We start from the raw sequence: 27,547 nt of genomic DNA, 5'->3' as shown, positions 1-27,547 counted from the left end.
GCCCAGGCAGCTAAGCAGGTACCTAGCGGGGCCCTGAGGGAATGAGGCTCCGGCTAACGACTGTGGCTGTCGTTAGCTCGGGCTAACACGTGCGCCATGGTGGAGAGAACGTGAAATCCACAGTCAGTGGACTTGGGTCCAAGCTGAGGCACGACCATCTCCTGGGTGGTCTGTCTTGAACAAGATACTTTACTTCCCTGGGACTCGGTGTCTTTATCCATGACTGTGGACACTAAGAACCTCCACCCCACAGGATCATCAAGAGAATTAAAGAAGACATGGGAACAGCTCCTTACAACTATCTGTCTATTACCAGAAGGTGCCGGACTATTGCAATAACCACAGCTTGGCAAAACCCCAAAGGCAAAAACACAAAACTCTGATATTTAACAGATCCTTTTTTGCTAGGAAACCAGTGCTGGTGACAAATACTTGTGATATATCCTCGTGGTTGGACACATTGGTCACAAATTCTAATTATGGAAAGACTCTCTGAAAAAATGACCTGTTGACGTGAGTCACGACTGGTGGTTTAACTCTGTAGGCCTGGGATGCTCCTGGGAATGATTTGAAGAGATCATATTTTAATAAAAAGAAAGCAGCGATTTGTTAATTATTTTCGCCCAAGGAGTTTTAACTTACAGCCCTGACAGTAATCGGCTTCTGAAATAGCAGGTGCGAGAGGAGTTATTTTTGCTTCCTCGCAGCTCCTTCTTTGGCACCTGCTCCCATGCAGATTCTCTCATTTTACATACACACCTCTGTTGATTCTGGGTGAAATATTTTGAATGGTAATTCAAATAACTTTAGTTCTTTCATAAAACACAAACACGGGAAGATTCTGCTTAACGTGAATGGCTACCAAGTGGCTTCAAAACCGATTAGGCTTTTATTGAGGGCCCCGGGTGGGACAGGGTGGAATGAAGTTGCTTTCTTTCAAGAGTAAATATTTCTTCCTCCTTAATGTTTGGATTTCTTATCTGGAGTCTTCTCAAGCTTGTTTTCTCCATTGTCAAAGTATTTGTTAACATTGAAAGCTCCTCGAGCCTGTTTTTAAGGCGTGGCAGTTAGCACAGACATTGGCTTCAGAAAGCCATGGGCTGGGATCCCAGCTGTGCCTCTTACTCGCTGTGTGACCTGGGACAAGGGGTTATGAAACCTCTCTAAGTCTATTTCTTCAGCTCTGAAGCTGGGGTAGAGGGTTGTTAGAAGGATTACAGAAGATACAGTAAGCACTTGATAAATGCTACTTATTCTTATCATGCACGTATACCCCAAAGAAATGGATTCTGTCATTAGCTGTCATAAAGACTCAGAAAAATAAAGCACAGTAGTTGGAATCAAACATGGCCCGCTGACCTTGGGTATCAGCTGGAGGTGATCCGGCACAGCAAGAATGGTAGGCCTCACCTTACCCAAGGGAGATTAATGTAGAGAAACTCCAAGGCATTTTATGGAATCGTCACCCTCAGGGCTGGACACATATGTTCCCAGACCAGCCCCTTCACCCCTAGGAGGCATGGGAAGCCAGCTGATAACGAGTTTTCTTAGGAAACATGAGGGATTAGTTGGATGACCCTAACAGCCCCTACCACTCAAAGCTTGCCACTTCCTATGTCTCTTCCTGCCTGTGAGGACACAGCCAAAGTTGGCCACCCGTGAACCAGGGAGACAGCCCTCACCAGAACCCGGCCATGCTGGCACCCTGATCCTGGGATTTCCAGCCTCTACTGCGAGTAATGAACGTTTGTTGTCTAAGCCACCCGGTCTATGGTATTCTGTTATAGCAGCCCGAACGGACTTAGACACCTGTAAATCCATCTCCTCTATAAGATCAGGGCCATCTCAGACCTGGGAGTTGGTGCTGCCAGGCACGGTTAGCGAGAATGACCATGGTTGGTCTCTTTCCCCTCCTTTTTCTATTGTTGACCAATCCCCTTTCTGATTGGCACATTCTTAAGATATGTCACAAGAGAAGGTTAGAAGTGTTTTTGTAAATATCCTTTTCCTACACACTCCAATTCCAATCAGGTCTTGCTGCAAGACCCACTGTGACCTCCTAAGGTGACTTTACGTTTCTTTGTTCTGATCCATATGTGTTAGTCCTATGGTTTAATTCTCCAGGTAGCACTGCCAGATACAATACAGTTACATTTGAATTTCAGATAAACGATGAATAAGTTTTTAGTATATGCATGTCCCAAATATTTCATGGGACATACCTAAATGAAAAATTACTTGTTCATCTGGAATTCTAATTAAGCAGACTGTATTTTATTAATATTTAGTAAATCTGGCAACCCTGTCTCCAAGAGAAATCTCATTTCCCTGTTTCCGAATTTTTGGAGGTGGCGGTGACCTCATGGTTGCTCTCATAACCTATACACAGCTCTGAGAAGGCAAGAAAGGGGTGAGTCTATGTACAAAAAGACACACTCCACACAAATAGCAAATATGTCCCCCATGAAAGGCCCAGTGCTGGGTGACTCAGGGAGAGTAAAGTCTGGTAAAAACCCACTTACTTCAAGAAGCTTGCAGTGTAAAATATGCATATAACTCCAGGATAGAACACGAGAGGCAGAAGGGAGGCGCTGCAAGTGCTCCAAGTTCAAGCCTGGGAGAGCACTTTTGCTTGGAGGGGCTGGATGAAGGAAGACTCCTCGTAGGGGTGGCATTTGAGATGAGACAGGATGGTCAGGTGTCCTCGGTGGAGAGAATGACTTGAGCACATGGAAGGAAGAGGAAATGGTTGAGGCATACTTGGTGGTTTTATTTAGTTAGAGCATAGAAGACACAAAGAGGCAAAGAGGGGAATAAGGCTGGGAAAAGTAGGTTAGATTAAATAAACATGCAAACAAAAACAAGCCAAAAAAAGAACTCAGGGTCACTGAAACATTTTGTGAATATAATTTTCAAATACTGAAATGTTCCCTAATATTCTCCTGGGAGGGGAGGTGGACTATTATCCTCCAAGGAACTGGTTTTTATCCCATCTAGAGTAGGTTGCATTCACAGACAGATGCCGCCAACGTTTAACTCATTCCGGGATTCAAGAGAATCATCAGATATGTTCAAGCAGAGCAGTAACTGTCCGGGTGACAGTGATGGCAGGGAATCCTGATATCTCTTGCTTTACAGATGAGGGGCATCCAAAGAAGTTGACCAGAACATAAACTTCTGAACAGTAAATTTATTTCCGTATTTTTCAATAAAACATGAATCCCCCAGCTTTCAAGCTGAATCTGCTAATGTGTCATGTGGTCTTTAGCAAGTATGTAAACTCACAATTCAGTGAGTCTGTGCCAGCTCTAGGGTTACCCCTTAAGAAAGCTCAGTGGATTCCCCATTTGTATTCTTGGGGGCCCTGAGCCACCTCGCTGCTCCATCGCTGCACGGCCCGGGTGCGGGGCCACCCCCTATCAGGCCAATGCCATCTCTGTGCATCAGAGGAGTCAGATAAGAAGTTTCCTTTCCGCTCACTGTGATGCTGAGACTTGGTGACTGTTGTCAGGCGTGGGTGGGGTGGTGTCAGGAAAGGGAAGGAGCCTGAAGGGTCAAAGACAGTGCCGAGGAGAGCTGTGGAGAAAATGATGCGGCCGTTGCAGAAATGGGAAGTGTCAGGAGAGAGCCCCGCGGGGAGGGGACGATGACATGTTCGCTTTAGGGAAGTCTGGAGGGGCCGAGGCGCGTCTCCAGGGCAAACGGGCGCCAAGGCACAAAATCACAGCCGGCAGGAACAACCCCTCTGTAGCTGGATGTGCCCCCTCCCCTAGAACACCCACGTCCTTGTCCCCAGAGCTTGTGTTACATGGCAGGAAAAAAGAAGACAGGATCTTTGCAGATGCCATTAAGCGAGGGTTCTGAGATGGAGGAGATTGTCCTGAATCACATGGGTGGGCCCCAGATCCAGGTGTCCTTATAAGAGGGAGACAGAGCAGGAAGAGAGCGGAAAAGGCTGGCCTCGAACACTGGAGTGACACGGCCACCAGCGAGGGAGTGCCGGCCGCCGGGAGAGGCAGGGATCGGACTCTCTCCCGGAGCATCAGCGGGAGCACAGCCCAGCAACGCGGATTTCGCACTTGTGGCCTCCAGAACGATGAGAGAATAGATTTCTGCTGTTTTAAGATACCAAGAGCTTGTGGTAATTATAGCAGCCACAGGAAACAAATACACCGGCCATCCCATCAACCCCCGACTCTTCACTGGCGGCCGGGTCCCCTCACGCCAGCTCCAGTTAAGTGCCTTGCATGTGTTACCTATCATCCTCCAACCAGCCTGCCAGGCAGCCACTGCCAGCACCCCCACTTCCCAAAGGAGGAAAATGAGGCACAGAGAGGCTGGATCATCTTCCAAAGGTCTCAGAGCTGGTCAGCGACAGAGCCCGATTCACCATGAGATGGGTGTCACGCCAGTGGGACACTCTTCACCACCCTGCTAGTCGATCTCCCAGCTAAGAACACATATTCCTCAAAACGTCACATGTGCAAGCTTTCAAGTTCCGGTAATGCAATCAGTGCCTTCCTCTCTCAGTGCCGTAAGTCATGAAAGTTACTACGCATGACAGCTGCAATCCGAACTCCCAACCCAGTCACAGGGTGAGAGCACATCGGGGCTGGAACGGGCCCCTCTGAAGCCTCCTGTGTCACCGGGGAGCAAGCTGGGACCCTCAGCTCGTTCCAGGTCTTAAGGCTGGTCCCTGATGTTAACCCAGTTCAGAGCTTTCCCACCCGGCACACTGAGTGTATTTTAGAAGCAAATTAGGCAGCTTAAGTGTGAAAATAGATGAGGGTGTGGTCACACGATCTTTGCTATTTAAGACAGTCCCAAGTCCACTGTCCAGCATTAAACTATAAAGTCAAAGGCACTTTCCATGCACACGCACGCTGGGCACGTCAGGCACAATGCCCGCCACTCGCTGGAAGGGGAAGGTGGCCAGGGAACCCAGACTGGGCACTTCCTGCAGCACGGGAAGACACCTGGCTGGCGGGTGGCCCATGAGGGCTCCCTCCAGTGGGGCAAAGGGCTGGGTTCATCAGCCTGGCTCCTTGTCGTGCACTGGACAACTTGCAGAGGATGGGATGAGAGAGAGAGGCACGAGGGAGGGTGGCAGCAACCTGTCCCCAGAGCGACCTTGCATCCCCACAGCTTCCCCGCCTCACTCTGCAAGCTGAAGGAGGCCCCGGTGAGTCCCCGCCCCTCACAGTGGAAGGGTCAGCCTCCCACCCGCGGAGCTCTTCAAGCCCAGAGCAGAGTCAGGTGGACACAATGAGCAGGGTTTCCCACACTCCATCTGCGCGGCATCTTTGCATTCAGATGTCCACATTTTAAAGTCCTTTTTGAAGTGACATGAATGCCTTACTGAATTTATTTTGCTGCCTGTCACTCTAGTGAATCTACTTTGGGCCACTTGGATTTGCCGGGGTGTCCTCTTTGCTCCACGCAGGTCCAGGGGGGCCCCGAGCGAGGCGGAGACCACATCGTGTTCCCCCTTTCACCCTCTCGGGGCCAAAAAGAGACGGGGCTGGGCCCAGGCAATCTTTCTATCAATCTTGCCTGAATTAAATGTTTGAAAAATGAATGTTACAACCTTCACTCCCTGAGGAATGTTTAATATCTGCTTGAACACAATGCTAACTTTAAAAAAAAATACCTGTTAATATTTTGTGCCTTCCCATAGTATAATAGAACTAGAGTAGAGCTGAATTCTATCGGTCAGGGATGTAATAATGACCTCACACCTGCGGTGCTCAGCCGACTACACGGTTGAGGGCTGTGTCTTTTACTCACAGATCCTATTAATATAAGACTGAACTTCTCCATTTACATCTTCCCTTTCCAACCACCAACATCAACACAAATCCTCTCTCAGGGGACTTTCAGCTCGAATATCACTGCACGGTGGCAGAGGTGATGCTATATATAGCCTGAGAACGTCACACATTGGCTTCCCCTTTCTTTAAGGAGAAAACTGTGAAGCTGAAAACCAAATGAAACACAGAGGAGGATGAGAGAGAAAGAAGGAAGAAGGCGGGCAAAGAAAGGGAGTGAAAAAAGAGTATAATAGATGAAAACAAAAATAGCTACCCCCAATTCCTGTCCCGTGCCCTGCACTGTAGCAGTTTCTGCATTTGATGTTTAGCAGCAAACTTACCGCATAGGTGTTATAGGTGAAGCAAACAATGCCCAGAGAGGCTAAGTCATTTGCCTAAGGTCACTAGCTTAGTAAATAGAGCAGCCTGGATTTGAATCCAAATCCATCTTACTTTAAAGCCCATGTTCTTTTTTTTTTTTTTTTTTTAAATCACAGACACATCCTACACTCATTCTTTAAAGAATCTTATAAAATAAAACAAAAAAGCAGCATAGCAATTCTCTAGAAAAGCCATTAGTTAGACTTGAAAGCTTAGGTGAAAAAATGTAGTGAGTTGTATGCTATGCTGGAATCAGCAGTTTGGATCTCTTTTATTATTGAGCAAAAAGGCCATTAAAGAAATGGAACACACCAAGGCCGGGAAGAAAGTGCAGCCCTTGGGGCTTCATTGTAACGAGGCCACTGGAGGACTGTGGCTGAGACGAGAGCTCTTGATGTCATGGACCCACGCAAGCCTATGCTCTGAAGCTGACTGTACACTTACGTCATCTCCCCAATGAGGGCACGATCTCTTCCTTCTTTCCAATTTTTTCTCATGAAAAATTTCAAGCATACACAAATTTTGAAAGAAGAGAGTAACAAACACATAGGGATAGTATAATGAACAATTAATATTTTGCCATTTGCTTTTATTTCTGTGTCTCTGTCTCTCTTCCTTGATTTCCTCCTTGGGTTCTTTAACATCCCTCCCTCCTAGAGCACCTAGGCTAGCTCCCCGCGGCTCCTGCTCGGACAGTTCTCCGTCCTCCTGAAGCCAAGTTTCCTGCCAGCCTCTTCTCTTCTCACTCTAGGCTGTCAGGTCCCAGGACGAGCCCGTCCACACCGATGGCTTCAGCTGTGTATGTGCAGCTTCAAACCTGTGCTTTTCCACCAGACCTCTCCGCTGAGCTTGAGACGTGTAGATCCAGCTGCAGCTGGATAACCCCAAAGCCCTCAGAGTCGGCATGTCCCTCAGAGCCCATCTTTCCCACCCCAGATGTCCTATTTCAGGCATGATTCCACGCAGTTGCTCCTCCAGAAACCGGGGCGCCTGCTGGGTTTTGCCCTGTTTCCTCCACCTGCTGCTTCCACATGCTCAGTCCAATTTTCTTTCCTAAGCATCCTTTTCATCCATCTCCTAATTCCCATCAAGATCGTCTGAAGCCGCAGAGTAGTTAATTACAGAATTACCCACTTCGAAAAAGCCTTGACTGCTTCTGTTTTCCTGCCACGAAACTTCGTGGGGGAAAGAAAAATCAACATACTCCTCCACTCGGTATAAATGTTAATTCTGAACACAACTTCTCTTAGTATTCTTGTGGCAAACAGAGAAGCTTAACACAGCCTCCCTGAATAGCTGTTTGTACTGCATACTTGTTTGAGCCTTTTGTTTTCTTGGTGCACTTCAAAGAAAAGGGAACTCTTGGTGCAATATTGTTGCCTTTTCATAGATATTCCCTACTCCAACCACAACACTGAATTTCAGGTGCTCCACGAATTTCTGAGGAATAATTACAGCATGTATTTTAAAACACTGCCCTTAGGTCATTAGTTTTTTAAGGATTTGCCAAATATCCCAAGTCACCAAAATAAACCTGTGTTTTAACCCGTAAACCTTAAGTTTCCTACATTCTCAAGAGACGGAAAAGTCTCTCCTCTTTCAACAACCCACACTGTGGGCGATGGAACAGGTCATCTGGAGAGATCACCCCATGCCAACAAGACATCCCACGTGTCAGTGTCGATTAACCATGATTGTGTCCAAACACTTTGCAAGACAACAGTTTTGAGTTTTAGCTGCTCCTTTTTACAAAGATAAATAACCCCTTGTTCCAACAATAGCACAAGAAAAGGTTTTTTTTTTTTTGGAAAAAAAGACTTCTTGGTTTTTTAGGGGGATTCAAATGCTCAAGTGAGCTTAGTTTCAATTTTAAAAGATCTTAAACCTCTCACAGAAAGCCTTTAACAACTTGTTTCCAAAATCACAGATTTTTAGACATTTAAAGTCTGAATTTTCTATCTCAATTTTTCTTGGGACCAACAGTACAATTTCACATTGAAGGTGAGGAGGCCCTGGAAAGGAATTTTTGTTTGCCAGAAAGGCTGGAGCCAGCTGGCCTAGGAGTGCAGCTATTACCACTAGACATTTACTTACACCTGCTTTGCAAGTCCATTTGTGGGGAAAAGCCTGTCATTCTGTCTGGAAAAAGACAGTACAAGCACAGCTTTCAATAAACGTCAGTTAAGACAACGCATAAACATGCCAAAAGTTATCTGATGACTTCTAACTTAGCTGAAGGTGTAGAAAGAAGAGTGGGAGCCACACAAGGTACACTTCATATGACTTGATGAGAATGGCATTTTATCTCTGTGGTCCCCAAACCCATAACCCAGCCTCATCATGTGAAAAATACCATACAACTGTCAACAGAGGGACAATGTGCAAAATACCTGACCGGTGTTCCTCAAAACTGCCTAGGTGATCAAAAACAGAAAATCTGAGAAACAAGAGCCGAAGGAGACATGACAACTGAATGTAATGTGGTAAGCTACCTGGATTCTGGAACGGAGAAAGGACGTTACAGGAAAACTAAGGAGACAAATAAAATATGGGCTTTAGTTAATAACGATGTTACCAGTATTGGCTCACTGATCATGACAAATGTATCACACTAATGCAAGATATTAACAGTGGAAACTATTATAAGGGGTGGGAAGTACAGGGAAACTCTTACATTCTTGCGATTCTTCTGTAAATCATAATCTAAAATAAAGTTTACTGAAAAAAAAGTCTGAGGGGTAACATGTTGGTTTGTTTTTAAAACACTATTTCAATTAGAGATGTAACAGAATTACTGTCGCAGCTGGGTAAACCGGGAGCCCAAATACACCCTAATGTAGTTTCAGCAACTGTAAGACAACAGGGAAAAACAAGTGGTTCACCTTTCCCAGGTCAAAGCACATTTAGTGTCTGAGAAACGTCCTTGGAAGAAGTCCACATCTCCGTCTCTAGCAAGGAAAAGTTTATAGACTAATATTAAAGCAAAGTGTTGTTGGAGATCTGCTGAAGTAGATTTCTGTGCCTTAAATCAGTCACTAAATGAAACTTTTGCTTTACACTTTATCAAACAGTTTAAATAACGTCATAGTACTGAATCATTTATAAATGTTTATTAAATGTCAGTAATTTTTACAAAGCAAATGTTAATAGCAAGAGGCAATTTTGTTTTGCAAAATATGTACAAAAGTAAAAAGCCTTAATGAACTAGCAACTCATTTTATAAAATCAAACCACTTCTTTCCACTTTTAGACCTCCTTTAGAAATAATTTATTGCCAATCTTGAACTAAAGCACTGACAAAAAAAAAATTTACAACAGTATCAGATAATGTGCTTAGTTCCTGGAAAGTTATAAAAAGATGTATGTAAAAAATCCTAAGCCACAGAGACTTTTATACAGAGCTAATACAAATCATGTCTTGTTAGGTACAGTATCTATGAGGTTGTTACAAAATATACTTTTTGATAAGGCTTCTGTGGTAAATGAGCTCTCACCATAGTAGAGTAGAATAGAAAAGCCATTTAAAACATTTTTGCGATTCTGCTTTCAAGTAAGAGGTAAAGAAAGGGTCTAGTCTGTTGCACGGTTGCATATACTTTGCAAGAATCCCTACCCCTTCCCCTTTTTTCCTGGTACCAGCAAAAAGGCATGCTTAAGGACAAATTCATCACTTACTATGGCAAGAAATACATAAACAAGCTTTCTAAATACAAACCCAAATCAAATACCAATAGTATATTACTACCAGTGATATTCACTGACCGACAACTTGTGCATAGTGGGTCCCAACATACTTTGATCCATCTGTTAATTTTTACCATTATCAACAGACTTGTCCAGGTCACAAAAATCTCTTTATCAACCCAGAAAATACTGCCATGTCATTAATGCTTTTAAAAACAATCAACATTCCATATGCACTAGCATTTGAAATCAGACTGTTAGACCTGAATGCCACAGAGCAAACCTATTAATTTAAATGCTAACTATACATTCAAGTACAGACATAAGAATGCTAGTGGTACAACACACTGTACTTCAAATGTTAATAATCACCTACCACCCTAAGGCTAATATCTACCTGATGGTACTTGAAAAAGCCATAAGTCCAACTTGTTTAAACTGTTCAGGTTTAGACTTATACTTCAATAATTTATACTTCTCTAGTACAAATTTCTTAAGCCCTAACCTCGTACCATAAAATAATGGGCATGTACTATATCATCTGCTTTATTTGGAACAAAGAGACACATATACACCCACTTATAACCTCTCCCCTCCTCATGTTTACTAGACTGAAAAGCCACCCTGTATCCTATTATTTAAAAGAAAAAATTGAGTGCTTTTAGTCGAGCAGCAAAACACAAGGATGGATCATCTGTGATTAATGGAAGTTAACATGCTGAAATGATGGGAAAGAGACAAAGCGACCAACTACTAAGTCAGATATCCAACTGAAAAAGACATGAGCAAAATTGTTCTTAATTCCTCAAATAAAACTAAAAGAAATGAAAAGGTAACAGAGTGACTTTCTCTAGATTTATTAGGGAGTTTGTTACAAATGTTTGACTGGGCTTTACACACATGATTTCACGGATTCAAGCAAAAAATTAAGAGTTAACACTGATAGTTAGCCTTCTCATTACATACACAGAAATAACATTGCTACAAATTGCCATGGAGAGAATCTTGTTTTAAATGACTTGGTTTGGGGTTTTGTCTAAATGTGTCATTATATAATGAAAGCACCAATTTGAGGGTTTCTCAAATAGTGATTTTGAGTTTCAGGACATAACAGCACAATTTGGTAACTTTATTCTTCATACAAATAAGGCATAACCAGATAATGTGTACTGATGCTGAAAATACATTTTATCAAAAGCATAAATGCAAGTATTTCGGTATACATTGAAAGTTAAGATTGACCCATTCCTTCTTACAAAAAATTATAAGAGCAGATGATTTCTGTTGAATCTACACCAGTATTTCTAATCATTTCTGGTATTAAGGTGATCCTATTTCCTTCTACTTTAAACAAACCACTGCCACCAGAGATTTCCCTCAACAGCTCTAATTTGAGAGATCAGCCAGAGGACCTTCTCTACGTAAAGTACATGCCAATGCCACTTAAAAGAAAACAAGACAAAAATGAATGATCTTTTTCATTCCATATTGCTTTCTTTGGTTGCAGCTGCACTCTAGCTATCACGTGTTCTTTCCAGATAATAAAACTGAAATGAAGATTTCAATTTAATGCAATGTTTGGCAGAGAGCAACAATTCAGGTTATCAAAAATAATGTTTAAATGGCAGAGGCTGCCTTGAATTATTTAGATCTTCTGAAAACATTTGACAAATCCCTTTCCCTATAAAACTTTGTTTAAATTTTGCTGTTCTTGATTTATAAGGCAACTCTGTATACTACAAATTCCTTCAAGGTCAACAAAGACACTTGTGTGATATTTCTTTAGAATTAAATGAGAAGGCATTCAGGTTTAAGAACAGAATGTAATATAGAAATAGGCACGTTTTATTCCAAATCATAACCATAATGATTTAGAAGATCAAAACACACCAAAGAACTTTAAATCTAAATTACTTTTTGAGAGACTAGGGGGAAGCTGGCATAGCGAAAATTATGAGCACCTTTTTAATACAGTTCACTGAATTTCATCTCCCTCTTCATACAGTGGTATTTCAAAAGGATCCAGGTTTCATGATACAGGTATGACTCCTTCAAATGGTTCTGAAACACAGTATATAAAAGAATGTGGGCTAAAGCCTTCAGATTGAACCTTATAGTTCCACTGAATGTCTGAACAAGCTTAAGTTAAACATAAGTGTTACTGCCTCAAAATATATCCTAGATTTTATTTTAAAACAATGTTGACTCTGAGACATCACACACATCAGGGAATAAAACTGCAAATGCCCAAAATAATACCATATCTATTTGGTTGGTGTTTTAACAGTTCTTGGTGGTGGTCAAAATGGAGAAACTTAGCGATTTGTGCTTTGTCAGGCAATATTTATTTATGGTTCAGAAATCTTAAATATAACTTCAATAAGACTAAGTGTCCTCTTTCTGAAGGGATTTAAATTTAGTCTTCACTGGAGTTAAATGTTTGGCCATTCAATAAAACTATTTGCTCAATTTACACATAGACTCTCCACGGAACAGTCCAAATGTGACTGTACATATTCAGATATTCATTAGCACTGAAATTATGCTAACCTTGTAAATTTATAAACAATGTATTCTTTTTGGCAAGAAGCACTAGATGTGGAACTATTCAAACATGCACAGATTATACTATGTACACCTGCGTTATGATGTCAAGCTACATATCTGCAGCTCATGTATTATCAAGGCATGAAAAAACACTGGAAGTTACATGGATATGATGATAGTGGAACTTCAAATACAAGAAAAGTCAGGTATGTCAAGAACAATCCCTGGTTAGCTCACTGAAAAGCCCTGCTCTCATACCAGACAGCAAGACAGAACAAGAACCACTGACCTGTAAAGGCTGGGTGATCCATAATGTTAACCAATCTTTTAAGGACTGATAAAATACCTGAGAACATAGCTATACAGTAAAGTGACAGATATCACAGTATTAATAAAAATTTTCAGGAAAAGCAGGAAAGCTATCACTTTTCAAACTGACACCAGCCTCATGTATCTGTTTCTCTGATCCAATTTTAACACTACATTTAACCTACAAGGCAGTATTTTTAGTACTGCAAACCAGCCATTCTGATGAGTTCACTATAAATGTATTTGTAATCACAAAGCTACTTCATGGGTATGTTTTAATTTGATAAGCAGTGTGGGGAGGCCAAATCCTTAGGTGTGAACTAAAAAAATTACTACTTATCCTTAGAAGCATCCTTAAAACATTTAAAATATACCTCAAAAAAGCTGGCCTTTCATGAACAATAATTATACAAATGTGTACATACTGTATCATTTAGAGATACCAAGAATGAACAGGAATCTCAAATAATGCCTTCTTGAATAGTTTGGCAGGAAAACACAGCCCTTGGTAAGCTACAAACAAACACACAAACAACATCCCATCAGTGCCACAGTTTGGAGTTGATGGGAATGGAAAGGAGAGCAACAGAGATGTTTGTGACGATGCAACAATGCTTTCTACAGGAAAGACCAAAATCAACAGAGATAGGACTTAAAAGCAAAACACATGACATTCTGGAACAGGTTAAGTTTGTTTAGGAAGTTCTGTTACCAAGTTGCTTGCAGTTTTTAGTTGCTGCTATGGCCAGAATGTTTCACATATGGCACATTACATGACAAAGAAATGAAAAAGGCAAATTAGATTCCACTCATTGCTTTTGATCAAAGAACTGTATAAGGCATTTGTTTGCCTTTTGCTCCCCTGTACCACTTGTGAACTCTTCTCATCAGCATCAGATCAGAAATCCTTACAGAAACTTTAACACACTAAGAGCATTACACCTTCAAAAACCATAGGAACTTAAAAACAAAACAACTGTTGTGTGTACAAGCAATTAAAAAAAAAACGAAGGCTAAACCTGTGTAAATCTACAGAATGCCATTCCTTAGATCAAACTTTTTTCTAACAGCCCTTTCAGAACAGGAGGTCACCATAAGGCCAGGCAACAAGTGTCGCTGCTATGTGTAAGGCAGACAAAAAACATCTTACTTGTTTTAGAACCGAATATTCCCTACCTCATACCTATAAGTATTCAAGGACACCTATACTTGGCACTATAGGAGAATTCAGTTTGAAAAGTGGAAGGCTTTAAAGCCTGAAATATACCTAGTCTGAGGCTGGCCAGGAAGTTATAACTCAGCTCGAACGGAAGCCATAGTGAAACAGATCCAAGCCTGAATTTCAGCAAATCTTGGCGATGTGTTATTCAACAGCTTTCAGCCACAAACCAAAGGCCGCAGAATAAAGACTAAGATTTTCAAGAAGTTAAACACAGAATCAAGATTTTTCTAATTCCTGTTGTAAACTGCTATTTTAAAAAACAAAACAAACAGAAAACAATCAAAAACAAAAAGATATTAAAATAGCAAGTCTTTTGTACATCACTGTAGCATGAGCTGCTTGAGGTTGTCATGAAGAATAGTATCCTTCACATCACGAAAAACAAGGCGGATGTTTTCTGTGTTGATAGCAGTGGTGAAGTGGTGGTATAGGGGCTTCTGCTGCTGGTCCCGGCGTTTGTTCCGGAAACATTCCACCAGGAATTTTTGGACGTCTCTTAAGCAGTGGGGATCCCCTTCAAATTCTAGGAAATAGTCTTTGATGCTCACAATTTGCACTTTCTCCTCAAGCAAGTCTGTCTTGTTTAAGAACAGAATTATGGAGACATTGCTGAAAACCCGGTTATTGACGATTGTTTCAAAAATGTTCAGAGATTCTGTAAGGCGATTGGTCAGTCGATCTTCCATGAGCACCTGGTCAAATTCACTTGAGGAAACAAGGAAAAGTATGGATGTCACACTGTCGAAGCATTCAAACCAACGTTTCCTTTCTGACCTCTGACCACCTACATCAACCATTTTGAAAGGAACATTTTTAATTTCAAAGTCGTACTCATGAATGCCTTTGGTGGGTCTTCTGGCAAGCAGGATATCTTGTTGTGATGGAATGTAATCCTGGAAAAGAAAAAAATTGTTTTATACTTAGTAATCCAGACATAATTATTAGAATTTTTAATGGACTACTAACTGCCCTAGTGAATGGATATACAAACAAAATGATCTTTTTAATGACAGTTTCTGATACATCACCAAAGCATCAATACTATTACTATTATTATTATAAAATGCCAAAATACATTAAAATGTTAGTTTACAAAGACTGGCTCAAAATCCACTGCAAACGGCTAGCACACGCTACTGTTTTCACTGTGGCAGTGCTATTCAAAATCAAGACTTATCTGCCAATTGTCCTCGTCCACCTCCACTGCTGTGCATCTACCTTCCCGGTTCCAGGTTCTGCCCACTTCTCTCTAACCCATTCTAAGCATTCCTTTACTGTGCACCCCACCTTCATGACTTAGAGTTTCTATACTAGGTCACTCTATGCTATCCTTGCTGCTATATTACATGTGTGAGAAACACTTTCTCTATTCTAACTAATCAATTAATCACTGTGGACCTCTTGCTAGGTTTGTTCCCAGGACACAGTCTAAGCAGCTATGCTCCAGCTTTCTCATTTACCAACCTAAGAACTCACAACTAGTTATCTACTCTGAGTGTTAGCACCTCTGCCTGTGAAATGGAGACGATCACACTTGGCTTACCTACCTCAAAGGGAGGGTTGTTGCAAAGGTCAAGTGTGCTCTTCTCTGAACTCTTGATCAGTGAACTCTAAGACTCTGAACAAATGGAAGCTCTGGTCATGAGTCACCAGCTACCTGGTGGTGTACTTCCTTATGCAATGTAACTGGTTCTTCCTTCTCAGTCTAGTATTTTTCCAGAACTCTGGCACAGATTTTTGGCAATATGTGGAGCTTTTAATGTTCATTGTCAAAGTAAAAATATTTTAAAAATCAAGGCAGAATTTAAAACAATGTAACTGTTATTCATGATATTGCATTTTATGCCTAAGTAATATAATATGATTTTGAAATTTCAATACAACATGGATACTCACTCATCTCCTTAAAATAGTGCAATGGAATTAAGAATTTTAAAAAAAGTAGGCCACAGCCTTAGTTACTGGCAATCCACAGCCATTCATTAAATAACTCTAGGACTGTAATGAAAGTGTTAGCTTTCTCATGTTTTCTTCTAGCTTTTGTTCACATACATATCTACTTTACTTATAATCAACATATACATACAATTTTCAGCCTGCCTCCACATTTCTACTTAATATTAATATTTTATCATAAACTATTCCATATGCTGACACTGTCACATCTCATTTTAACAATCTATAAAATATATCAAATGCATTAATGTGCTATAATTTACATTAACATCCCCCCTAAAAGTCACATAGGTTGTTTCCAATTTTTTTGCTGTAATTAACAGAAACACTTCAATTAAAATTCTCATGCACATAATTTTTTTTATTTTGGATTATTTCTTGAGACTAAAATAATCAGGAATCACATTATGAGGTGAAAGGTTATAAACTTTTTTTTAACATTAAACATGACTCTCAAAAAGGTTACAAATATTTTAATAACCCTGGACACATAATGCCCATTTGCTTTCCAGAAGGTAGTATCAATTTACAGCCTATGTCTGTGCCAGCTACTTCCAAAATGTGCACCCCTGAGCATTAAAAAAATTTTAATTCCATAAAAATAAAAAGTTCTCTATTTTGTCTTTATTAAGAGTTAACACTCTAGATAGAACACTAAAGGCTAATTCATATGAAGCCCGGGCCAATGCAATCAAGTGCTAAATAGTCTGGCAGACTATGTTGATCAGGACATGCACATACTAGCTGTGTGACTGGGCAAGTCATTTAACCTCTCTGTGTCTCAATTTCCTCATTTGTAGAGATAACATTTATAGGGTTGCTAAGAAGGACTAAATGAGAAGTGATGGAGTGAAGTCAGTAACAACTGTGTTTGGCATATTTGTGTCAGCTGTTGCTACTACTGTTGCCACCACTGCCACCGCTGAAGGGACAGCACTCAAAGGAGGCTGGAATAGCTAGATACACTTTCATCCGAATCTCTTATTTTTAAACGCTCACCAGTCATTCACAGTTGAGAATCTACTCACAATCAAACAGACACACTCAGTAAGAAAACTCATCTTCTTCCTTACCAACTCCTCCAAGTCCCACTAGTGTGCTCCTTTCTACTCCCTTCCCACCCACCCCCCAGCCTCTTTTAAGACTTCAATCACCTTGGACGCTACTTTATCATCTCCTATTTTGTATCAAATCCCACTGTTCCTTCTTCGAATCTTTCTTATATGTTTCCTTTTCTCCTATTCCCACTGCCCCCCACTTTTTATCATCTCAGGCATGGCTGCCATCTCTTCACTAGTTTCTTTGCCTTGAATGTGTCACTTTTCTTGGATACATCTCTAAGCCACTCTGTGCCTCTCTCAGACTAAACTAACCCTCCTGCGTCATGACTCCAGGATTTAAGGTGGTGTTCCTCACTGCACCAAACCCAAACTCTGCTGACTGGCTTTCAGGGCCCTCCTTACATCTTGTTTTCTGGACTCAGACTCTGTTCTGCACTAGTTCAAGTTCACCACAGTGCCTAGCATCAAGACCTGCACAAAGCTTCACATCTTACTGCCATTACATGTTCATTCATTTGCACAACAGTGCAACTGCACGAACAGTGGATAAAAACTCAAGCTACCACCTTCTAGAAATCTGTTTTTATAGGTTAGAGCCAACAACTTCACATATCCTTCATCAGGCAGATGTGCCTTCTAAAACTAAACACATCCAGCTGTCTCCCATTTTGGTGGGACACATCTCTTTCCATATCTACATCCAACCCATCCTTCAGGCCGTTCAGGTTCACTTACTCTTATGGGCTAGCTCCAACCTTTCTAGCCAAGACATCTCTCTCCAGTCCATGAACTAATATTATCTTTGTGATGCGCATCATTCACTTGTCCTCCACTTATTTCATGTATGTTAGTTCTGTCTCCCTGACCAGACTGCGCTCCTTAAATGTAGGACAAAGAACAGCTAACACTGAGCATTGACTACAGTACTATACTTTCAGGGTTTATTTCCTGTAACTGTCCCATAACCCTACGAGATCAGTTCTCTTACTATGCCCATGTTAGGGATGAAGAAACTACAGTTTAGAGATGCCTGAGGTCACACAGAGCCAGTCCGTGATGGAGCTGGGACGGGAGCCCAGGCAGTCTGGCTGCAGAGCCCACATCCTGGACACCTGTGCTAGTCCAGCTCCACAGGATCATGGGGCTCGGCACTTGGCAGGGTGTCCGTGGCCTCGGTACTTCAGTAACAAATGGAACAGCAAACACGATCCTGTGACTTGTCCCAGATATACAAAATGAATGACAAAAATATAGTACACCCAGGTTTGTTCTATTTTTTTTTCTTTATCTTCCCCTAAATAGAGAGCATCAGGTTTATTCTCCTTCTCTTTGAAACTATACTCTGATCACAGCACTCTTTTCTTTTCATTCCAGATGTGGCCTTAGAACTGTTCTCAACAGAAGATTCCAAGCAACTGCTACAAATTAACTGGAGTTGGCCTGGAGTCACTCATTCAAAGGCTGTTTGTTGAGTGCCTACTTTGTGCCATGCATTGTCATCAGGCACCAGGAACTCTCAACTCTTCACAATCAGGAGATGAGGTCTTTGCACTTATGGAAATAGATGGGTAAAACCAAAGTAATTATCAACTTTATCATGTGCAATGAAGGAAGAAAGCAGGAGCTGACACTGAGAACAAGAGGAACGGACCTACTTTGAATGGTGTGCTCAGGGAAGGCCTATCTGAAAGGTAAATTGAGAAGGGCAGGTCAAGTTGGCACTGTCTGAATTGGAAAATAAGAAATAACTCTTACAAAATTAGTTTATCTACTAAGGCTTCTCTCCATTTGGCCTATACTTAACTTTTTTTAAGGCTTACAATCTGACCAGATGGAAAAGTGTTAATAAAATAGATTTTACTACAAAGCTTCCCTAATGTGGACCCAATGAGTAAAAAACAAACTATGGAGATCTCAACTTACAGGGAACACCTGTGCCTAGGAAATTGGCAGGAAAAAAACATATTGGCTTAAAGGCAGAAAAACGCCATTTAGAAAAAGACCAGGAAAAATGTAAAAATTAATCTCCTAGGGCAAAAAAAAAAAAAAAAAAAAAAATACTTTTTCACATGTCCCAGATACATCAGTTGCTACTTTTCTACTTGCAACAGGTTCATGTTGTGCTTTCCTTCAGCTATATTTTAAAGTTAAAAACCTCGAAGAGTCATAAGACCATGATTTTAATATGTATTCTTCAGAGCCAACAGCTCTCAGCTGGTGCTACCGCTGGCTCTGGCTTCCGGGGTCTGCTGTAGGCAGAGCACCCCCACTTGTCTGCTAAAATTTATAACAGAAATTTGCTTTATGAGGAGGCAAATGAAACGACACTAAATTTAGTAAGTAACAAATGACCCTAGGGCAACGGCTTTCAAAAATTTTCTAAGCAGCAGAAACCTTTCTTCTAACAAACTCTTGTGAGTAAGTCCAATACGGAGAACAGACAAGCGGGGCTGGCTCTGCCTGCAGCAGGCCCGGAAGCCAGAGCCGGCCTGGCTCCAGCTGAGAGCTGCTGGCTCCGAGGAATACACCACAGGAAAATAATCAACTCTCTTTCCAAGGATGACTCCTTCTCCCACATCCTGGAGTCTCTTCAGTAGGCTTTCAGAATCTAGCCCTCCTACTCTGTAACTTAACACAAAAGGGACATGAACTGGAAAATGTCACTTGCTGAAAGGTCTGGAAATCAATCAACCCATTGTGTTCTATTTCTGCTTACAAAACCCCTCAAAAGACAATTAAGTATAATAGATAATGTGCAATCTCATTTCCAAACATAAACTTCTTTTTCTAAACAGCTTTACTTCCAGTGGATAGGGCATTTCTCAAGGAAATGGTAGGGAGAGAAAAAAGGAGTGTTGCAGCTGAAAAATAAGAATTTTTTTCATTTTGGAAAAATAAAAATCATTCAATATCCTTCGCTAGCCATCACTCTAAATAAAGCACAACGAGTCAGAATACTGCCCCAAGGAAAAAGAAAGAAGCAAATAGCTTAATATATAATTTTTTAAAAATTTTCCTAACAAGATGCCCCCATATAAAACACTGATATCCTGACTACTACTTTCAAACAGCAATAAACAAACATTCAGTTTAAAAACTTACTGGTTCTCCAAGTTTATCCAAGTTATCCAGGAAATATTTTACAGATTCACCCTAAAAACAAGAAGAAAATAAATAATTATTGCAGCTTAGAAACGGAAGATCTTGTTACAACAGTTTATATTATACTATCTGGTTGTACACTTTATCCAAACATATTTTGTTTAGTCATCAACTTCAGACTGAACAGCTAACCTTCCTAAAAACATATGAAACGTCTGCTCTGTCACAAAATGCCAAATCTGCAAAAGGCTGCTTGATTTCACAAATGCTTTATGTAAGTCATACCCCAAGTGATCATTTATTTGTGGACCAGATTACATGCATGCTTTTTGATATAACTACGTATCCACAGAGAAGATGTACTTAGAAGTTGAAAACTGTTTTTGGGATAAACATAAATCTACGACTAAAATTTAAGTGAGATTCTTTTTATCTATGTTTTGCATCTTAAGTTTACAGCAATAGCAGTTATCATCAGTGAAAAGAACAAACCAGAAATAAGGCAAGAATACCATACAAAATCTCCCAGTAACAGGTGTGTGCCTGGACAGACACACCTTGCTCAGAAGATTCTGGATGGTGCCGCAGGCTTCACGTCTCCAACAGGTCTTCCCATGCAGAGTGGCCTACCCTTTCTGAGCCCAGTTTTCTGCTAGACCTCCAAGCAATTTCAAACACCTTAATTGTATTAGAATACTTTCCTAAAATGAAAACACTTGACAAAAGGACACAGAGAAGGAGGCAACCACTTTGGGAAAGAAGGGATCTGTATTTGAGACTCCAGTCCTCGTCCCTGCATTCTCACTCTGCGGCTGGGTTTTACCACTGCTGCACTGCCCCCAGTGGAAGCTGCTTCTGCAGGTTCCTGAAGACAGAGCTTTAGTGTACAGGAGAATCACCTGAAGATCTCGTTAGCCTGCAGGTTCTGGTGTAGTAGGTGTGGAGTATGGCCCCAGTTTCTGCAATTCAGGGAGTACCTGGAACCACACTTTGAGTCACAAGGCTTGAAACCAGCAGTTTTCAAACTTTTTGGTCTCAAGACCCCTTTACATGTCTTAAGGTTCTCGAGGACCCCAAAAAACTTTTATTTGGGTTATAGCTACCACCATGTTATAAAGTAAAGCTGAGAATCTTTACCAAACATTTTATTAAATCATTTTAAAATATCAATAATAAGCCCATTCCATGTTAGCATATTTCTGTATGGCATAACAGAGAAGACAGCAAGTCTCTCATCTGCTTCTGCATTTCAACTGCTACAACAGGCTATTTTGGTTGAAGTATATGAAGAAACTCTGGCCATACATAAAAATGTACAGTTGACCCTTGAACAACATGGGTTTGAATGGCGTGGGTCCACTTTTACATGGATTTTTTTCAATAAAGGTTATACCGAGTGTGCCTGCCTCTCCTGCTTCCCCTTCTACCTCCTCCACTTTTCACACTCTGCCACTTCTGAGACAGCAAGACCAACCCCTCTTCTTCCTCATCCTCCTCAGCCTATTCAGTGTGAAAATGATAAGGATGAACACCTTTTATGATGATCCACTTCCACTTAATGAATAATAAATATTTTCTCTTCCTTATGATTTTAATAATTTTCTCTCTAGCTCAAAGAATACAGCCTACAACACACATAGCATGCAGAATATGTATTAATCAGTTGTTATCGGTAAGGCTTCTGGTCAGCAGCAGCAGGCTATTCATAGTGAAGTTTCTGGGGAGTCAAAAGTTAAGCATGGAGTTTCACTTTGTGGGAGGTTGGTACCTGTATCCCTGTGTTGTTCAATGATCAACTGTAGTTGAAAAAAGGAAGAATATTTTAATAATCTTTTCAGATAATTGTAAATATTCTTCATTAATACAGCAAAATTCAACAAGTGGTAGTTTCTTAAAGGTTAGTTCCCTGTGAAATTGGAAACCCTACTAATGAACTTTTTGTATCGTTATGTTAAAATTCATGGGTCTATCCTGTACTTTGAATGGATCTTTTACTCGCCCATGATTCTGTAACATCAGACACTGGTCATTTAGTCATGCAGATTTTCCAAATATTGGCATGTTTCATTATACAGTATTTAAAAATCATATTCATGAATAACACCTCAATCTTATCACAAATCTTTAGCATTGGGAAGCTGTCAAACTCACAGGGGCAGGCAAATATAAATTTTCCTAAATTCTAATTTTCACTTGAAAGCTCAAATTTTATCACTAGCAACAAAAACTTTCAGTTATTTTCCTTGAAGTGACTAAGTTCATTCATCTTCTAAAAAAAACTCTTTCAAATACTCTAGTCTGAATAAGTTAGTTGTTCATGGTGTTCCACGAAAAGTGTGGCAATTTCAGCTCACAAGGCACCAGCCACCCAAGTGCTTTCCCTGGAGACAATCATCACGCTGCAGGAGTAGTTGTCGCTGCAGGAGTAGTTGTAGTGTTTGTTTATCTCCCATTTCGTCACAGGCAATAGTAAAGAGATGTATACTTAAGGGTGAAGATTTTTTTTTTTTTTTTGAGATGGAGTCTCCCCTCGTCACCTGGGCTAGAGTGCCGTGGCATCAGCCTAGCTCACAGCAACCTCCAACCCCTGGGCTCAAGCAATTCTCCTGCCTCAGCCTCCCAAGCAGCTAGGATTACAGGTGTGAGCCACCATGCCCAGTGGTGTATTTATGTGCTAAGAATTACTAAACCAGGGGTTAAACATTTTTAAGATGCCTGATACCGCCTTCAACTGACTCTTTCCTACCGCCCACAGTTGAAACATTGAGTTTACTTTTTTAATAGTGAATCTAGACAAAGATAAACTAAGCCAAGATTGCATAAGAGTGTTTTGCAGATGTTTCTATAATTAACTAAGGTGAAAACTCTGAGAGGCTCGACGTTGTGGTGGCTAATGTTTATCATTTTAGGAACACCAGAGCAAGAGGACTACATTTAAAAGAGAATATAAATCCCACATCCAAATCAACAATACAAGTTCAACTACACAAAAAATTATTTCAATTAGTATTATTTGTCTTAACTGATGGTCAGATAAGTGAAAGTTAAAGTAACCTTAAAATGCAAAATGAACACATTAAAATTATCTAAAGCAATAAAGCCTTTGCCTCCTATAAAAGTAAATGCTTATACCCAAACCCACATTGTTTGTGAGGGTATAGAGAAATTAGTATTCTCATTTTAGTGACCTTGCAAATTCACACAAACATTCTGGAAAGCTATGCGTAGCATACACCATAAAACTTTTAATGACCTTTGGCCAATTCTAAGAAAACTGATTCAACATAAACAAAATAATACATACAAAAAGATATTTACTCAGTGCTACTTTTTTTTTTTTTTTTTTTTTGAGACAAAAACTTGCTCTGCTGCCCCAGTGAGAGTGCAGTGGCATCATAATAGCTCACTGCAACCTCAATCTCCTGGACTCAAGCAATCCTCCTATCTCAGCCTCTGGAGTAGCTCATACTACAGGGGCGCCACAAGGCCCAGCTAATTTTTCTATTTTTAGTAAAGACGGGGTCTTGCTCTTGCTCAGGCTCTTGCTCAGGCTGGTCTGGAACTCTTAAGCTCAAGTAGTCCCCACACTCCCACCCCCGGCCTCCCAGAGAGCTAGGGTCATAGGTGTGAGCCACTGTGCCTGACCTCAGTGCTACTTTTAATAGCAAGATCTGGAAGTTAGTTTTTCCACTAACAGTAGGGGAGACCGGGCATGGCGGCTCATGCCTATAATACTAGCACTCTGGGAAGCTGAGGTGGGAGGATCGCTTGAGATCAGGAGTTGGAGACCAGCTCGAACAAGAATGAGATCCCGTTTCTACCAAAAACACAAAAAATTAGCCAGGCTGTGGTGGTGTGTGCCTGTAGTCCCAGCTACTGGGGAGGCTGAGGCAGGAGGATCCTTGAGTCCAGGAGTTTGAGGTTGCAGTGAGCTATGATGACGCCGCCACTGCACTCTACCCAGGGCAACAGAGTAAGACTCTTGTCTCAAAAAAAAAAAAAAAAATAGGGGAGTGATTTAATAAATTTTGGTATACTAACATCATCATAATAATAGTCATCAAATAATTATATTTGATATAATTGTTATGTATAAAATATTTATATCATTAAATGCTAAATTAAAGTAGCAGATTACAAAGAGAAGGAGCCACAACCTTGATCCAGGAGCTTTAGGATTTTTTATTTTTATTTTTTGCAAGCTTAGAACCAATCCTCACCTGGCAGCAAAACCTGATCTGAATTAATGTGGGGTTCTTTACAGTCTTTTTTTTATCCTACATAGTAAAATTATTCAAATGTTTTGCTGCAAAACCCTGCAGATATTACACAGTAAACCATAAATGACTGTATTACCTTTCTGAAATTCAAAAAGTTCTTAATTCCATAACACATTGAGACTCAAGAATTTATAAGAGACTATGGGCCTGAATTATATACGCTTTGATTTTAGCTATTTCAAATATGAGCAAAGGTAACTGGGACATTATGGGTAACTATATTCTCTTTTCAAAAAAACATTAAAAAGAGAAATGAAAAAGATGAAAATAGAAAAATCACCCCTATTTGTTCTTCTCCTGGTATTACAAATATTTTAAAAATATATTTTTAACAGATCTTTTCACTGAATCGTCCTGATTTAACTGCTTTCCCTAAGACAGGATCTTAAATCTTTTGGGCCAAAATTACTACATGCCTTTGTTTATTAGGAATTCATAATCTCACTAAAATCAAATGGCAATAATTACAGAAAAATGTATGTGCCATTATTAAATTTTAATTTCTAGCAAAGTTACATCAGTATAATTTACAAAGTCCTCTGTGCACTCAACTATATAAACTGAAATAAAGATATTCATAATTCTTTCACGTTTGAATGAGAATGGACTGTCTTTAATATTTTAAGTCCTAAATAAGGCATGGTGCTGCCAACGAACTATACTTTGCCTTCTCTCCCATCACTCAGCCAGTATTTGTTCAAGGAGCATAAACACTTTAAACATCATTCATATTAAAAATACATTTTGGTTTAAAATCACTCCCTTATCAAAAAAAGATATGTTAATTCACCATTTCATATCATAGGTGCTTCCATTACTAAGAACTGAGAGTGAGAGACATAAGAACGGGTTAATTTCTGTAATTATACAGACCACAGGAATAAGGAAAAGAAAAAAAAAAGAATGGGTTAATAACCTTTTAATGTGGTGGTTGTAAAACTAAAACCTCAATACTCTTAAGAAAAAGAAACATTTAAATTTAGATTTTCTACAGTTTACCCTAAGGGTCCAGATAAAACTCAAATGCAATGGTCAGGTTCCTCAAATTAAGCTATGCTGAAACAAACAATGCACCACCAACACACCTGCTATAAAAGGAGGGAATACCCTTCGGAATTAGGCAATCTGGGGAAATTTTCACAGCAGCTTCTAAGTTTTACTAAAGAGAGAGAGAGAGAGACAGAGACAGAGACAGAGAGAAAGAGAGAGAAAGAGAAAACCTTTTCACTATCTCAAAAAAATTCCAAATCAAAACACCCAAAATTTGTACTATTTTATAATTTAACCATGAAGGACATGGAAGCAAATGATGATATCTCTGTACTCAGTAAGCCCAAGAGCTTCTGATCATTTTCTTTTGTTTGTGCTTTAGTGTTCTCATGCAAATTCTACACCTAGCTCAGTCTCCAGCAACTGGCAGCCTCTCCTCCTCCCCTCCCAAAGCATTTGTTGAATAAAATATGAATTACTGAAAGTTATCTCTACATATTTTTTCCTAACAATTTCAGAAGAAGTTAGTAAAGTCTTCTGGTTTTTCTGTTATTAACATTAAGGAAATGATGTGAATTTCAGTCCTTTCTCTATACATGAGTGATCTGGTCAAGTCTCTAAACGTCTCCAGGCCTCAATTTCCCCAACAGTAAAATGAGGAAGTTCAGTGGTTCAAAGAATAACCAAGCATTCAAGTTCTGCCCTGCACAATAATTTCAGTTTGTTCAACTGATTTCAAGTTAAGTTCTCCTTTCCTTATATGCCATGTGTCTATTAATCTTAAATGAGCTTTCATCGTGACCCATTATTCAAGTGATGTTGTTACTTGGGCTCTTTGCTAATATAGAAGTAAAGGATTTCATGTATTGGGCAAGGAATAATATGGGTTTAAGACTCTCATTTTTTGTTGTTTATAACATGAGACTCATAACTTTTCACAGTCCATTTTATGTTACTGAAGTGAATTTTTAATAAAATTCCAAAGAAACTCCATTTCACAGTTAAGACTTCTAATATGTAAGATATTTTATTCATTCCTTAGTTCTTTTTTCTCTACTCAGAATGCTATAGATGATTTTCTAGGCTACTGCAGAGAGCCCTGAAAGTACCAAGCAGCATGGCACTCTGAAAAGTGTTCCAATGTTTCTTTGGCCTTGTAGATATTTAGGTTCCATCTAAACAATAGCATAGAACCCAGTGGACTTGGGTTCTAGCCACAAGATAGGCTTTATTATTGAAAAGTGACACCATCAGTGAGCACTGGTGAGCTTCAGTTACCCTTCATGTTTTAAAATTCTATGAGGTTTCGTGAACTACCAGTTTTATGTTGTCCCACATTCACAGGAATCATTTGTTTAAAAAATTCCCATTGCTTGTAAAGACAAAATGAGTTGGGAGCCCTAAGTCTGAAGGTAACAAAATCTAAGAATACAAGTTAGAAAGTAATTTCTATTACATAAATTCACAGTTATAGAGAAACTTAGTGGCTTATTTGCCCAGTTGCTGAGTGACAGATTTATTTAATGCTCTCTTCTACACAGCTAAAATATATAAAGGACAAGTTTTAGAATGTACTACTTTAAAAGGATATGGAATTTAAGCTGGACAGCCAAAGAATACACAAGAAGAAATTATCTGCTTTTTTAGAAGAACATACTAAAAAATGCTGGTGGCTGTGTATGTGGTAAACAGATCAAAATTGCACTATGGGGTAAAAACAGCAAATAAAAAATACAATAAATACGAATTATAAGTAACGTATCAGCTTTTTTTTTTTTTTAGACAGAGTTTCACTCTGTTGCCCAGGCTAGAGTGCCATGGCGTCAGCCTAGCTCACAGCAACCTCAAACTCCTGGGCTCAAGCAATTCTTTTGCCTCAGCCTCCTGAGTAGCTGGGACTACAGGCATGTGCCACCATGCCCGGATAATTTTTTCTATATATTTTTAGTTGTCCAGATAATTTCTTTCTATTTTTCTAGTAGAGATGGGGGTCTCGCTCTTGCTCAAGCTGGTCTCGAACTCCTGAGCTCAAACAATTCGCCCACCTCGGCCTCCCAAAGTGCTAGGATTACAGGCACGAGCCACCGGGCCTGGCCAATGTATCAGCTTTTATTTTTTCAGAGTTAAAATTAGAAGTCTACTCTGCCAAATATAATTATGACTTTATATACATTTGAGTTGTTAATCATTACTAAAAATGCCAAA

The 27,547-nt window shown here is 40.1% G+C and overlaps 1 protein-coding gene across 2 annotated transcripts in view; it reads right to left on the bottom strand.

Annotated features, from left to right (window-relative positions):
- Positions 1-10,716: 10,716 nt before the first annotated feature.
- GNA13 (G protein subunit alpha 13) overlaps positions 10,717-27,547 on the bottom strand; it is a 39,818-nt gene continuing 22,987 nt past the window's right edge. For both annotated transcript variants that reach the window (XM_045569470.1, XM_045569471.1), the window contains exons 3-4: positions 20,073-20,123; positions 10,717-14,846 (exon numbers count right to left, since the gene is read on the bottom strand). In XM_045569470.1, the coding sequence (XP_045425426.1) occupies positions 14,274-14,846; positions 20,073-20,123 (624 nt within the window). In that variant the 3' untranslated portion in view covers positions 10,717-14,273. The remainder of the gene's footprint in view (positions 14,847-20,072; positions 20,124-27,547) is intronic.

This window comes from Lemur catta, chromosome 15 (assembly GCF_020740605.2).
Source record: "Lemur catta isolate mLemCat1 chromosome 15, mLemCat1.pri, whole genome shotgun sequence".
NCBI classification, from domain to species: Eukaryota; Metazoa; Chordata; class Mammalia; order Primates; family Lemuridae; genus Lemur; species Lemur catta.
The sequence above is the reverse complement of the archived record's forward strand: the minus strand, read 5'-3'. Positions and strand labels throughout refer to the sequence as shown.